At 44.4% G+C, this 15,872-nt stretch overlaps 1 protein-coding gene across 3 annotated transcripts in view; it reads right to left on the bottom strand.

Annotated features, from left to right (window-relative positions):
• The window catches only part of KIAA0319 (KIAA0319 ortholog), a 75,832-nt gene that overhangs the window by 47,224 nt on the left and 12,736 nt on the right, over window positions 1–15,872 (bottom strand). For all 3 annotated transcript variants that reach the window (XM_036870692.1, XM_036870691.1, XM_036870690.1), the window contains exon 2: window positions 2,326–2,485. Coding sequence is in view for 2 of the 3 variants with exons in the window: in XM_036870691.1 (XP_036726586.1) it covers window positions 2,326–2,380 (55 nt within the window). In the remaining variant the exon portion in view is untranslated. The remainder of the gene's footprint in view (window positions 1–2,325; window positions 2,486–15,872) is intronic.

Raw genomic sequence — 15,872 nt, forward strand, 5'->3', positions numbered from 1 at the left:
ATGTGGAACAGAAGAGATCATGGGGCAAGCGAAATGAACCACCGCCAACCCCACCAAACGCTGGTCTTCATCCAAAGTAGGTGATGTTGTGTATATGGTGGGATTGGAAGGGAGTCCTCTATTATGAGCTCCTTCCAGAAAACCAAACGATTAATTCCAACAAGTACTGCTCCCAATTAGACGAACTGAAAGCAGCACTCCATGAAAGAGTCTGGAATTAGTCAATAGAAAACGCATACTCTTCCATGAGGATAACGCAAGACCGCATGTTTCTTGGATGACCAGGCAAAAACTGTTACAGCTTACCTGGGAAGTTCTGATTCATCCACCATATTCACCAGACATTGCAACTTCGGATTTCCATTTATTTCATTCTTTACAAAATTCTCTTAACAGAAAAAATTTCAATTCCCTGGAAGACTGTAAAAGGCACCTGGAACAGTTCTTTGCTCAAAAAAATAAAGTTTTGGGAAGATGGAATTATGAAGTTGCCTGAAAAATGGCAAAAGGTAGTGGAACAAAATGGTGAATACGTTGTTCAATAAAGTTCTTGGTGAAAATGAAAAATGCGTCTTTTATTTTTACTTAAAACCCAAAGGAACTTTTTGGCCAACCCAATACCTCTGGGACAGATCATCATTTCATTCTGCAAAAAATCACCTGAGGACTTCCCTGGTGGAGCAGTGGTTAAGAATCTGCCTGCCAGTGCAGGGGACACAGGTTCGAGCCCTGGTCTGGGAAGATCCCACATGCGGAGCAACTAAGCCCATGCGCCACAACTACTGAGCCTGTGCTCTAGAGCCTGTGAGCCACAACTACTGAGTCCATGTGCCACAACTACAGAAGCCCGTGTGCCTAGAGCCTGTGCTCTGCAACAAGAGAAGCCACCACAACGAGAAGCCCGTGCACCGCAACGATGAGTAGCCCCCGCTCGCTCCAATTAGAGAAATGCCCGCACACAGCAACGAAGACCCAACGCAGCCAAAAATAAATAAATAAATAAATTCATTAAAAAAAAAAAAAAAATCACCTGAATGGGCTGTTTAGATATACATACCATAAGCAGAGAGCTGAACACTAAATAAAGAAGTTTGAAAAGGTGGGTTTCCCAACAACTAAACCATTCTCCCTTTGGGCCAAGTTGCCATAATTACTTTAGAATCTATTAGACTCACTCAAGAATGTTCTTGAAGAGACCGGAAACACTCACATGTTTGTCCCCTCTACAAATTGCCAGCCCAATCCATGAACACAGTAGGCACTCCATGATTGTTGACAAATCAATAAAATCATCGGTTAGCATCTTGTCAAAGGTAAAGAGGATAGAGAGAAAAGACAGACAAACCCTAAATAACATTATTTGGGCTCAGTAACTCAGGAACTTTGAATTAATGAAAAACACCTCATAAGAAAAAGACAAAAAGCAGTGAAAAAGTGGGGATTTGAGAGACAGAGAGAGAGAAAAGAGGGCTCAAACATTAACGACAGCATTTTCCAGAGTATAGAGTACACTAAGTATGGAATAAAGGAACATCTTGCCGTGCATGCTAAGCAGTGGTGAGTTTAATAAGATGGACGGATGGCGTGGGGAGAGTAATCTGCAGGAAATGATAGGGCTTTCCCGATTGTAGTATTTCCTGAAGTGGCCCTTGTATGATCTAAAACTGTGCTTATAAAAATTTAGATGCTTCAGACTCCTGAGTCACACCCACTAGAAGTTCTGATTCAGTAGGTCTGGATGGGGCCCAGGAAACCACATTTTAACAAGGGTCACTCTCAGGGAAGCCTCAGCATGGTTTTACCATACTTGGACAAACCCCGGATATAAAACCAGTTTCCTTGGCCATATCTCCATCCTCAGTCTCTGGTAAGTTCAAAGGGGCTTGGATGGCTTGGCTGGCCTGGCTGGCCTACTTGGGGCATGAATCATCAGAATTGATGCTCACCAATGATTTTATGCCATGGTGTGTCCACAATAAGCAAACAGACTATATGAAAATAAAGATTTACGATAAGAAAAAAAGTCTGTCATTTGCTTTCCAAAAGAGATCTACTATGCAATTCTTTTAAATAAATACATGAAGTTTTCCTAGTATATATGAAATGTGATTTTATTTTCCCCAAAATAGTCATGATAAAAAGTTTAAATGCCTGTTTCCAGAAACCACTTATGCATGAGGTCTGCCTTTTCATACGTGAAATAAGTCTATTGGAAAGCAAACACACAGCACCTTCATCTCCTCAGGTGGATCTGAGTTACTTAAGCCAAAGATAGGAAGTCCAAGTGTGATGTCTGGTGGTGTCTCCAGGGTAACGGTTTCCTACCTGTAAGGGTCACCAGCAGCAGCAATGAAGAGAGCGCACCTGTGGGGTGAACCATTTTGCCTCACACGGTAGGTGGAAGCAGGCTTCTGAGATGGCCCTGAGAGGTCTTTGGTGCAGGCTTCCTTTGACGTTTCTTAGGAGCCAGATTCGGCCTCAAGAACTTCAAAGGAAAAACAGAAAAGAGACAGGAAGGAAGAAAAGAACAGGTAAATGCAAAAACATACAAAGTTATTTCTATTATTTATTCATGGCAATGGGAAGCCTGTCTTGTTTACATCCCAGGGCCATAGTGGGGTTCAGGGCGGGACACGCCAAGATGTGCCACTTTGGCATGTGGATTATTTCAAGCTGGAACCAGTCAAGGTCTAAAGGATTCAGGAAGAATCTTTGACCTTCCCCCTAACTGCCCAAAAGGATTTAGATAAAAGACCTGTTCCAGGAAGGGACCTCTCACCATAAATAAATACAGTATAATGTGAACTAGGTGTGGTAGACAGGGAGGAACCTAGCAAAGTCTGTTTGTTAAAATTCCTCTCTGTGTTCTTCTGTCTCTGTATGATGCAGCAAACATTTGTTTACCAAACATGTGCTCTTTTTCATCTTCCTGTGAATTGCCTTCTTTCCCTTTGAAGTCCCAGACCCCTATCCCCTTCTCCTTGGTCCAGGATGACATATATACCTCATTTTACTGACTCTCATTTTACCTGGAATCTCTCACATTATGTGGATTTCCTGTACGTAAGCAATTAAATTTGGTTTTCTCTTGTTAATCTGCCTTATGTCATTTTAATTATTTGACCAGCCAAAAGGACCAAGAGGGGAAGGGGGAAATTTCCCCCACCCTGACAACCATATCTCAGGTAAACCATCCACTGAAGTTTGTTCAAATAGCAAGTACAGTTCCTAAGAAGGGGCAAAGGGTTTCTCATGCTTTCTCCCTTTATAAGCCAAACCTAGGGAATGAAATAGAATCAATCATACTACTATATTTCATCAGTTCTAACATGTAAATATTTTCATGCTTTACCATCTCTGAAATTGGGATGTCTTAAGTTGGCCAAACACTGGGCAGAAGATAATGCCATTGCTTGTACACACATGTGGACTATGCAGAACTGGTGTCAGAGGCTTGAAAGAAGGCGATGTGAAGCACTCCTTTCAGAACTGCTGCATCCCCAATGCTCATGACGACACAGAGGCAAAATTGTGCAGAAAATACACAGACCTCACTAAATGTCTTGACAAGTGATTCAGCAGAAATGGACAAATATTGTCAGGAAATTTAAACATACCTTAATGTATATTCACTTATATTTCCTTTTTATATATGCACAAGAAAGACTCAGGATAAAAATCTGCCGAAGCAACCCCCAAAAATCTCTTTCAATGTGTAGAAATAGTTTACAGGATAAGAAAGTGATGTGCTATGGTATAACTGACAGGATTTCTTTCTTCCTTCATGGTGTTTAAAATAATGATGGCTCTTCCAATCATTAGCATCTTAGATTCAATGAACTTGAATAATATTAGCATTTTATTTTTGCCTGGCACTTTCTTCAATGTGATCTTCACAACAACCCAGGCAATATTATAATCTATGCTTTCGATAGCATGAAGATGATGAAATTGACGCTTAAAAAAGTTCACTGATTTGCTCAAGGCTGAAGAAGAACCAGTACGAGGAGGTCTGGACTCCAAGTATTTGTTATTTCAGATACGTAACAAGGCTTCCAGGAGTAAGCACACCTAGATAAGGGCTTCCTAGTGAGTGTGCCAGAGCCTTGCTGTGAGTTACAAGTTGGTATGTTACGGTGAACTAGAGTTTAGTCCCAGTGCACACCACTCTCTCCCCGCCCATTCCTTGTTCCCTCCCCACCCATTCCTTGTTCCCTCCCCACCCACACAGCTTACACTTGTTCTTTTAGGAGAGAACAAGACTCATCACCTTCCCTCTTCCCGCCCCCTTTCCAGAAGCATCTCAGTACATTTAGGAATTCACACGTGAACTAGGGATGACAAGGAGTGGGACACCCCAGCAGAGGCCTCCCAGCTAGTCATTTAAGAATGACGTGGAGAATTCCATAACAGACAGGGTCTTCCTCCCGTTATAGTAGCTGAAAATGCCACATCCTCGCTTTCATGACATCCTCTGCACCCAAAGTGCTGTCCTAGAACAACCAGACGCCCTCAGAAACTGGTGACTTGAGGTTACAGGGAGTGCAAGATTCCACCCAGTGGCGTGGTGGTGGAAGTGTCATACAGTAACATTTAATTTCCAGAGGAGCAGCAGAAGTGATTCCAGGCTTGTGCTGAGACCCCAGCATTAGCACCGCCGGCCCTGCAGGTGAGATGTCGGTGCCCAGTGACAACAGCGTAGCATCTTCCTTGGACTAGGTCTGTCACATTCCTGGCTGTGTAGTCTCCAGCCTTGTTTTCCCAGTTCCCCAGAAACTAATGTTGTTTAAATAAATTCCTTATATCGCAGAAATTAGCCAGAGTTTTTTTTTTTTTTTTTGGATACCCTGTGTTCAAACACAATGACAAAGATCCACCAGAGACACAAATTTCCATTTTGCTATGGTTACAACCAGAAAAGCTATGATCACTGGAGAAAGAATGGAAGGAACTCAGTCTTGGGTTCACACACTGAACAGTACTTAGGTTCATACATTGAAGTTCGGGTGATTTTTTTTCCTCTTTACCAACATATTGTGTATTTTTCCATATATATGTTATTAAAATACACAAAATTTGGGGGGAAAAATGATGTGGTAATCTAGGGGAGGTGAGGGGTATCAAATGACAAAACAAACAATTTAGTGATGAGTTGGCTGTCCTTTATTCAAGGGAAAACAATCCACGGATTGGGAGAGTACAGGATGTCATAAGCAGTGGACCACTCCTCCTGAGGGATTTTGGGCAAGAGTGAGTTTTATAGAACATTAGAAGTGGCAACGTGGAAACAGGGCATGACTGGCTAGGAGGTCGGAGATTTCCTTACAAGGCAAGCAGGTCCTATTTTCTAGGGTAAGGTGAGCTAGCTAAGCGGAGCTGCAGGATTGAGATTGGTGTATCTGAGGGTTCCTTGACAGGCATTTCCCATAAGTGCAGCTTGAGGCAGGAGATAGATGGGCCCCAGGCTGAGCAGCTGAAGATGATAGCAGGAGCAGAAGAGGAGCTGAGTCCTGCCCAGATAAGAGATAAAGAGACCACATATTCCTCATTCTCGAGGTCAAGGAGACCTTCCTGACTACACATGTGCAGAAAGGCTCCTCGGGGGCCAAAAGGGAGGGGTCGCCACCCCATAATAGGTGATGTCAACCTTTCCACAGGCCTCTGAGCTGGAATCCATCTTGGCTAAGAGATGCAGACGCACACAGGGGAGGACCCTGAGTTATAACCAAATAAGGACTCAGAGCCAGGCAAAGCAAGATGACTGGCCAGAGGAAATCCAGAAGAAATGCCCCATATAAGTGATTTAAACTACCACGAAGGCACAACTGTCTCTCTGAGCCTGCCCATGTGTGTCTATTCACATGTACTTTTTTTTCCCTCCTAATAAACACTTTACTTGTTTCACTACTTTCCATCTCTTTGTTGAAATTCATTTCTACAAAGTAGACAAGCCAGGGCCTTGTCACTGGTCACTGGCCCTCACGGTCTAGTGGTGAGGATTCCGCGCTCTCACTGCCACAGCCTGGCTTCAGTCTCTGGTCGGGGAACTGAGATCCTGCTTCAAGCCGCTGCTGGCCAAGGCCGCCTGAGATCAGGCTGACTGTGGTTTAGACGTGTGATGTGGACCGGGCCACCGGGGCAGCTTCAACTTTGTAGGTCCTGACAGGTGAATTAGCTTTATCAGAGGCAACCAGAAAGAACAAGGAGCCTATTAAAACAGTCAAACCCAGCATCCTATGAGGAGGGCTTGGGAACCGCTGGACCTTGCTTTGAGTCTTCCTCAAGAAACAACTCAAATCCCAAGAAGGCCTCCCACTGAACTGCGCTGGTGGCTCTGTCGTTGACCACTTGGAACAAGGTTGCCGCCCAGCCTGCAAGCATCAGTGCCCGGGGGAGGTCAAAAGAGGCCTCCAGGGGTTCTGTGTTACTGAGCCGAGTTAGGTCAAGAGACTGGAAAGGAACCAGAGTGAATGTGACAGAAGGTAAATTCAGGAGGCGGGTATAACATTTCTCTGTGTCAGGATAACAGGGGCCATCAGAACATGAGTTTCCAATAAGGTAAAGGGGAGGATGTGAACGTTCAGTAAGCGTCCCATAAGCTTCATGCCTAACAACCCAGAGAGGGACCGCCTGCTGGTGCAAACAGTTTGCCACTAATAACTTCCTTGCCCTGCAGCAAGGAAAGTGTGGTTTGGGATGGGAAGTGGATAGAAGAAAAGATTGGCCGTCTCCTGTCTGCAGTAATTGACCACGCCCTACCTAAAAGGCAGGAGAAGAGCAACTGGCCCTCCCGTGATGGCTTTCAGCCAGCTGCCAAGACGCTGCCCACAGTAGCAAAGGTGCTGTCAGTCGGGGGCAGTTGGTCAGGAACCCCACGGATAAAGACTGGGCCCCTGCCATACCATAGGGTACCTTCAGCCGAATTAATAAAAGGTGCATCTCTGGGCAGACACTGCTCCAAAGGCACACAGCCCGGTAAATGGGCTGTGGGCCAGGTTTCCAAACCCTTGACCCTTTGGCAGACGCCCTTGTGCAATGTACCTTCACAAACATATTGTACCTGGAAAGTTCTGGAAAGCAATTATCTTAGTGCAAACTTACAGTGCTCAGCAACAAAAGCATTTCCTATTCTCAACATCATCTGTAAGGTTCCTTTATTCAGTACATTAATATAAGCAAACAATGGATCTCCATTTCCTCAACATTAAAAGGCGTACGGACTTCATGTTATCAAAAATCTTTTTAGCTCTAAGTTTACAGGGGCTTTTTTTTTTTTTAAAGATTTTTTTGATGTGGACCATGTTTCGAGCGTTTATCGAATTTGTCACAACACTGCCTCTGCTTTATGTTTTGGCTCTCTGGCCGCGAGGCATGTGGGATCCCAGCTCCCCGACCAGGGGTCGAACCCACACCCCCCACATTGGAAGGCGAAGTCCCAACCACAGGACCGCCAGGGAAGTCCCTAGGTTTTGTTTTTTTAAAAATACATATAGAGCAGGGGTCCCCAAACCCCAGGCCGTGGACTGGTACAGGTCCACAGCCTGTTAGGTACCAGGCCGCACAGCAGGAGGTGAGCGGCGGGCGAGCGAGGGAAGCTTCATCTGCCACTGCCCATCACTCCTCATCGCTCACATTACCACCTGAACCATCCACCACCCTCCCCCCCATCCATGGAAAAACCGTCTTCCACAAAACCAGTCCCTGGTGCCGAAAAGGTTGGGGATCGCTGATATAGAGTACCTCATGAGTTAAATCATGTTTTGACATATATTTTCCCTTCTGATCCTGATAATAACTCTCTCTGAGGTAGGAGTTCTTATTATTCCCATTTTACACAAAAGGAAACGGAGTTTTAGAGTCAGTCTTGAGACTCTGGACCTCAGACTTGCCCTGTAGCTGCCCCAGTCCTCCTCTATGGTTCTCGGAAGTAAGAGCATTCTGCTCTGGGTTACTTAAGAAGACCTCCCCTCTTTCCTTATTATTCAATCTCTGAATTGCCTGATTCTCTTGACAGAATCATGCCCTCTCCTGCTGCTTGCCTCTGCCTACCTTCCCGTTGTTTCATGTTCTCATTAAAGGGAAAGAAAAATATTAAAGAATTCACATAGAAAACCTCACTAGCTTCCTAAAAATTTCAATCAAAGATAGAGCTGAATCTGAGCAGTAAAATAGGGCTTTTAAAGTAAGGCTTAACAAGTTCAAAACGTTATAAATAGTACAGATGCATAGATCCTTACATAAACTCTTCATGGATCAAATTTATACACGTGAAGATCTGAAAGAAATGCCCCTCCCAAGGTGAAAGTAATTTTTTTCTCCCTCTGATGATTTTTTTTCTCTTCCTTTTTTCCTTCCTCTCTTATCTGTATTTTCTATTTTTTTAATACAATGAATACATCTTACCTTTGTATTAATAAAATACAATTATATTTTAATTTTTAAAGAAGGCTTAGGTATTTTGCCATGGTTGTTCTAACATACAATTAAAAAAATAAATAAATAAATACCAGGGCTTCCCTGGTGGCGCAGTGGTTGAGAATCTGCCTGCCAATACAGGGTACACAGGTTCGAGCCCTGGTCTGGGAAGATCCCACATGCCATGGAGCAACTGGGCCCATGAGCCACAATTACTGAGCCTGCGCGTCTGGAGCCTGTGCTCCACAACAAGAGAGGCCGCGACAGTGAGAGGCCCGCGCACCGCGATGAAGGGTGGCCCCCGCTCGCCGCAACCAGAGAAAGCCCTCGCACAGAAACGAAGACCCAACACAGCCAAAAATAAATAAATAAATAAATAAATTTATTTAAAAAAAAAAACTACCAAGCTGTATGTAAAACGGTTATTTCTGATTCCTGATATTTCTGGCCTAATCTTGTTCTTAAACATCACCCCATCTCTGAGCTTCCTGTCATCCGTGACCATCCTGGAAGCCTCACCCCAACTGTTCTTTCTCTTTGGATGATGGTGATGACATCACCGACTCAGAGATGACGTAAGGCTCAGGGATGGTGTTAGAGAGCGAATGAGCCCTAGGAATGGGCTGAGCTCCGAGAAGAGCAAAGCACAGAAATGTATTCAACAAGGAATGATGGCGCACATCTTGTCCTGGACAAGAAAGGGATGAGGGTCAAAGATACAGGAAAAGTGAGGCTCAAAGACTGCTGGTGTCTATTCAGTGCGTGTCCTCCCCTTATTCCTTAGTAATAAGATTCAGATAATTATTTGGGGCACCACGGTACTTAGCTAAAAGACTACCTTTCCCAACACCCCCTGCAGCATAGTGGGGTCATGTGGTTAAGTTCGGGAAGATCCCACATGCTGAGGAGTGACTAAGCCTGTGCGCCATAGCTACTAAGCCTGTGCTCTAGAGCCCGCGAGCCACAATTACTGAGCCCGTGCGCCTAGAGCCCGTGCTCCACAAGAGAAGCCGCCGCAATGAGAAAGCTGCGCACCACAACGAAGAGTAGCCCCCGCTCACCGCAGCTAGAGAAAGCCCGCGCACAGCAACGAAGAGCAAATGCAGCCAAAAATAAAAAAATAAATTTATTTAAAAAAAAAAAGAAAAAGTCACTGTAGTAGCTGTGACCAATAAACTCAGGTCAACCAAGTAGGAAGCATCCCGTGGCCCCAGGCAGGCCTCCTGGGACTACGGTGACTGCGTGCATCTTACACAGACGGTTCAGATGACGACTGGAGACAGTATTACAAACCCCTGAAATACGCCAGAACAGACACCTTGAGAAAGGAGAGCAAACTCATCACGCGACTCTCCATGTCCTCCTCTTCCCAGTCTTCTTTCCAGATTCGACCAGCCTCCCCTACCCTGCCTATAGCCAGCTCAAAAGCCAGTTCTAAGAAGCCTTCCTCAGCTTCCCAAACATAACCTGCAAGCTTCAGTCATTGCTCCGTCCCCTCGGGACACATCCCAAGGCTACATTATCACCACAAATATAACATTGTATGAAAAGTACATCAACATTTGTAAAAATTCCATTTATTTCATAATGTCCCTGGCACTTTACATGCACTCATTTTAATCCTCTGTAACCCCTCCAATTGCATATTATTATCCCATTTTATAAATTATGAAACTGAGGCTCAGAATAGCTAAACTGTCCAAGAACTGGAACCCAATCCAGGTACATCTGACACCAGAGAACATGTTCTTTCCACTATTCTGTACTGCCTTATGTGTCTCTCCATTAAAAGAAAAAAAAAAAGCTAATTGGGTTTTCTTCTAATTTATAAAAGCAATAATATCCAATATTAGGGTATAATTAAATATTATTGTATATCCCGTGGATGTATAACATCCATGTATTATTACTATGAAGTCTATGGTCCAGTACTACATGAAAGATGCAGATTTTAAAAAAGAAAACAGTATTACACATGCATGGGGAAAGTCTGGATTTCTGTGTCTAGCAAAATGGCAACACAGCAAAATACTGAAATTACTGGGGAAAATATAACAAACACCTTTTAAATATATAACTGCATTCACAAGAATATAAGCAAAATCCCCCAAGGCTGAAAACAAACAGAAAGCTGGAAAGCTGATGCTGAGGCAGCAGCTGCATGAGATATCTGCTGATCTCCAGAACCTAGAGACGTGAGTTTCATGGCTACAACACAGACAGAAGTTAGAGCCTTGGGTGCATTCGAGATGAGGTGTTGGAACTAAGGTGCCTCATAAAACCAGGAACCTTTAAGAGATGCGTCCTTGTGGGTGAAAGGATGAACTAGAAAAAAAAAAAAAAATCTGGCCACTGTGCTCTGTGGAAAGAAATAATTCTCCTTTGAGAATTGACAACCACAGGTTTGCTCCATTTTTCATTACAAGTTTAGTCCAATTAATCCCAAGGGGAGAAATTACCTTTAAGTGGTCCTGGGTTGGTAATTCCCACACATACCTGGCAGAGGCAATGATAAATCCTTTCTGGAAGAACTCTCCTCAACCCCTGGAGAGAACCCAGACAAACATGAGCTTAGAATTCCAAATTACAAAATACACAGGCACCATGAAGAAAGGTAATAGAAAAGAAAGACAAGAGAATCAGGTCCCCGAGCTTTTCAAATAATGAAATCATGGCATACAAATATAAAATAAGATGCTTAAAATATTTAAAGAAAGAAAAGAAAAAGTAATGTATAAGATTTGCACACACACACACACACACACACAAAGACCCTGGCAGATTTGAAAAATAACCAAGCACAGGTGTAAAACTAACAAGATAACATTTTTTGCTTATCAAAAGCTCAACAGATGTGTTAAAGAGCAGATGAGACACTGCTGAAGAATTCATGAGCTAGAAGGTCCTGTTTGAGCCAAGTCTTAAAAGAGATGAGAGAATGAAACATGTGGATGTCTGAAAGAAGAGTTCCAGGCAGAGGGGACACAAAATGCAAAGGCTTGGAGGAGGGAACGTGCCCTGTATTCCAGTAACAGCAAGACTAGCATGGCTAGAAAATGGGAAGGCACCAGGAGGCAATGTAATGGAGGCAATGGAGGCCACGCTGGTTTGTAGGTCAATACAAGGGATCTGGGGCTTCCCTGGCGGCGCAGTGGTTGAGAATCCGCCTGCCAATGCAGGGGACACGGGTTCGAGCCCTGGTCTGGGAAGATCCCACATGCCGCGGAGCAACTGGGCCCGTGAGCCACAACTACTGAGCCTGCGCGTCTGGAGCCTGTGCTCCACAGCAAGAGAGGCCGCGATGGTGAGAGGCCCGCGCATCGCGATGAGGAGTGGTCCCCGCTTGCCGCAACTAGAGAAAGCCCTCGCGCAGAAACGAAGACCCAACACAGCCAAAAATTAATTAATTAATTAATTAATTAATTAATTAATTAAAAATTTAAAAATTAAAAAAAAAATACAAGGGATCTTTGGCTTTGCCTCTGAGATGGGAAGTGTTGCAGGATTAGCTCCCTCGGCTGCTGGCTTCTATGTTGAAGAGCGTGTAGAAGGCAGAGAGCTAAGTTAGAAGCCCGTGCAGTTATCTGGGTGGGGGCATGGCGTCTTGCCCCGAGGTGGTAACAGTGAGGGTCTTGAGAAGGAGTCAGATTCCTGATTTATTTTGCAGGGAGAGCCTGAGGATTTGCTGTTGGATGGGATGTAGGGTATGAGACAAAGACAAGTGATCAGGATGACTGAGCAACCGGAAGAATGGGGTTGCCATGACCTGAAATGGGCACCAACCCAAGACATCCAAGTGGAGTGTTGAACAGGGCACCAGATAAACATGTCTGGAGTTCAGAGGAGAGAGGAGCTGGAGGTATAAATGGGGAGCCATAGAGTTGGTATTGAAAGCCACAGAACTGCTTAAACACCAAGGGAGGAAGTATAAAGGAAAGGAAAGGAAAGAGAAGAGGGGGAAGAATTGCCTGAGTGGTGAACTTGAGTAGGAGAAGGGAGACGTGTGTATGTGAAGGGACTGGCCCATCTTCAAACGGTTCCATAAACAACAGCTCTCATCTAGTCAGATGGACCCACAGGGAGGCCTTCTGATCTTGACAGTGCCACATTTTGCTGTCAGCAGGGGCGCAAATCACAAGGTAGCAACTCCCCAGCTGCTTCAGCCAGGGCAAACCAAATATAGCTCTGGGCTGATTAAAACGCTCAACTGACAAAAACTGTAATGAAGTGGATTCTGATTGCTGCTAATTCGAACACTACCAGATTAATTGATTTAAAATCCTGTTCTGTATATCCTTGGTTAATAATTTACCACTGGGGGAAAAAATTAGAAATTTATTTTCAATATATTTTATCAACATTGGAGGGGAGTAGGAGAATCAGGCTTCTTGAACTTGACATTGAGACACGAAAAAATATGCAATTTTACTTCAGAACTTTTTTAAAAGTCAGTTTTTGTAAGCAGGGCTGCAGCCCTTCAGAGCTTGGCTTTAATCTTAGCTAGGAAGATTCCATACATGAGGGCCTCTTCGGTTTTTGCCCTGAAGGGAATGCTGACAATCTATAATTGTGTTTTTCTATCCTCAACCTATCCCTAAAGAACTGCTATCCCTTGTGCCTGTGCAGGCAAAGGTCTTACCTTCCTGCTGCCAATTCTCTTTAGTATTTCATTTCAAAGCAAGAAACAGAAGCAACATGATATCAGCCAGCGTGGGCACACAGGACAACGAAGAAGCACATAATTATGCCTCTCTCCCCTTTTAGGGAGTCTTGATCAGGTTCTCCCCTTCCCGTCCATCAGTCCCCTCCCTTCAGGTTTCTATAAACCCAAGCTTCCAGGCAAAGATGTTGGCTGTTATTACTTGTTTAAGCCTTAAGCTCGTATTCTTTATGAGGATGCTAGCATTGTCACACAGAGATTCCTGATGACCAGAGGCTATTTTAGGTACTTTTGACAGATGGCAGTATAGGAGATATTTTGGGGTAGGTGCTTGTCTTATGGTTCTCTAATCATAGCTACTTAACACACCTACTTTATCCTCAAAGCTTGAGACAAGCAGGATGCTATAGTAATAGATCAAGTCCCTAGGTGTTCCTTAAAGAGGGATGGTTCCACCCTTGCTGTTCGAAGCGGTTGAGTTCTCTGAACAGGCAGATCCTGGAGACAAGGGTCACCATTATTCCAAGGACTGTCCAGAGACCCAGCCTGCACAGCAAATATATTCACATTAATCTTCCTGGGGGGAAATGAGCTTCATTAATAGGACTTTGGCAAGCTGAGAATAAAAAGAAAACTTTCTAGTTCAAGACGGCAGACTGGACATATCCATACATCTATTTCCCCTCTTTCCTATGTTCCCACTGAAAAATAAAAAATAAAAATAAAGGGGAGGGACTTCCCTGGTGGTGCAGTGGATAAGACTCCATGCTCCCAATTCAGGGGGCCTGGGTTCGATCCCTGGTCAGGGAACTAGATCCCACATGCATGCCGCAACTAAGAGTTTGCATGCCACAACTAAAGAGCCCGCGTGCCTCAACTAAGACCTGGTGCAACCGAATAAATAAATAAATAAATATTAAAAATAAATAAATAAAATAAATAAATAAAGGAGAAAGGTAGGCAGGACATATGAACAGATGGAAGAAAATACAACACAATGGCAGAAAAATAAGAATGAGAACTACTGATAGACCAGAAATTCCAAAAATCTCCCTGGAAGATAGAAAACAGAGGGCATGGAACTGATGGAGAGAGAGGAAACCCACTCCCTAGAAACTGAGAAAGCACAGGACCTTCAGGGGACACTGGAGAAGCTCTAAGCCCTCAGCCCAGGAATGTAGAAACAGGAGGGGCCAACATACAGCACTTTGGGTGATGCACTAAAAGACAGATCTCAAGCTTATGCCGGAAAACTTCTCTCTCAAGAGATAGAGATTTGTCCTCATGGGGCTTCAGCGGCAGCAGCGGACCTCTGAAAAAAAGGAGAGCCAAGAGAATCTGAAGACTGTCCTGGAAGGAAACATACTGCATTCCAAAGCACTGCACCTCTAGAGCAGAGCTCTCCTCCCTGTGGCCACCTGGGGCGTCCCTACCCACCCACACCAGAGGGAAACCTGCCCGGACCCTGCCTACACACAGACTCGGACACCATAGTTAACCCCCCACTCAGGCGGTGAATGGACAGCTGCGGAGGAAAGCAGCCACGCCCTCCCCAGTAGAGTCTTCAGAAATCAACAAGACCAGGCAATCAAACAATGCCCTACATTTGAGAAGCAGAAGAACAATGCATTGAAGAGAAGGACTATGATAAACAAACACGAGGTCAGTGAAATGGACAAAGAAAAACTTTAAACATGGTAAGTAATATCCTCAGAAAGACTTGAGAGGGTACATCCTCCATAAAATAAAAATAGTTGCTACAAAAGAGGAGAAAAAAAATCAGAGAAGAAGAAAAAGTTCTTGGAAGTTCAGATAGGATTGCTAAAATAAAAACTGAATGAACAGGTGAAATAATAGCTGATGATACTAGCAGGTAATATATATTGAGTGCTTCCTATGTGCCAGGCCCAGGTTGTTCTCAGCACTTAAAATGTACAAACAGAGCTTCCCTGGTGGTGCAGTGGTTGAGAATCTGCCTGCCAATGCAGGGGACACGGGTTCGAGCCCTGGTCTGGGAAGATCCCAGATCCCACGTGCCGCGGAGCAGCTGGGCCCGTGAGCCACAATTACTGAGCCTGCGCGTCTGGAGCCTGTGCTCCGCAACAAGAGAGGCCGCGATACTGAGAGGCCCGCGCACCGTGATGAAGAGTGGCCCCCGCTTGCCGCAACTAGAGAAAGCCCTCGCACAGAAACGAAGACCCAACACAGCCATAAATAAATAAATAAACAAATACTTAAAAAAAAAATGTACAAACATACTTAATCATCAAATCTTTTCTGAATTTTCCCACTTTTAAATTCTTTTGCTTTCAATGCAAAAAGTTTTCTAAGTAACCTTATGTGTTCCTATTTTCTAGCCTGTAAGTTCTCTTCTTTAAATTGTTTTAATTTTAATATGTTGTGTTTGACTCATACAAAAGCTCTGAAATATCACTGTCCTCTAGGGTCTTAAAAGCCTGAACAGGTCCACGATGCCTTATCCATTTCTATGCTCCCTCGGGTGCTCATCAAAGTGCTTTCCTATTGAATATAATCCTGGGACTTCCCTGGTGGTCCAGGGGTGAAGAATCCACCTTCCAATGCAGAGGACGTGGGTTTGATCCCTGGTCGGGGAACTAAGATCCCACATGCCGCTGGGCAACTAAGCCCGCACGCCACAACTACTGTGCCTGTGTGCTGCAAACTAAAGAGCCCACGCGTTCTGGAGCCCGAGCCGCATGATGAGAGAGAAGCCTGTGCACCACAACGAAGAGCCTGCATGCTGCAACTAAGACCCGATGCAGCCAAATAAATAAAT

Source organism: Balaenoptera musculus, chromosome 11, assembly GCF_009873245.2.
Source record: "Balaenoptera musculus isolate JJ_BM4_2016_0621 chromosome 11, mBalMus1.pri.v3, whole genome shotgun sequence".
NCBI lineage: Eukaryota > Metazoa > Chordata > Mammalia > Artiodactyla > Balaenopteridae > Balaenoptera > Balaenoptera musculus.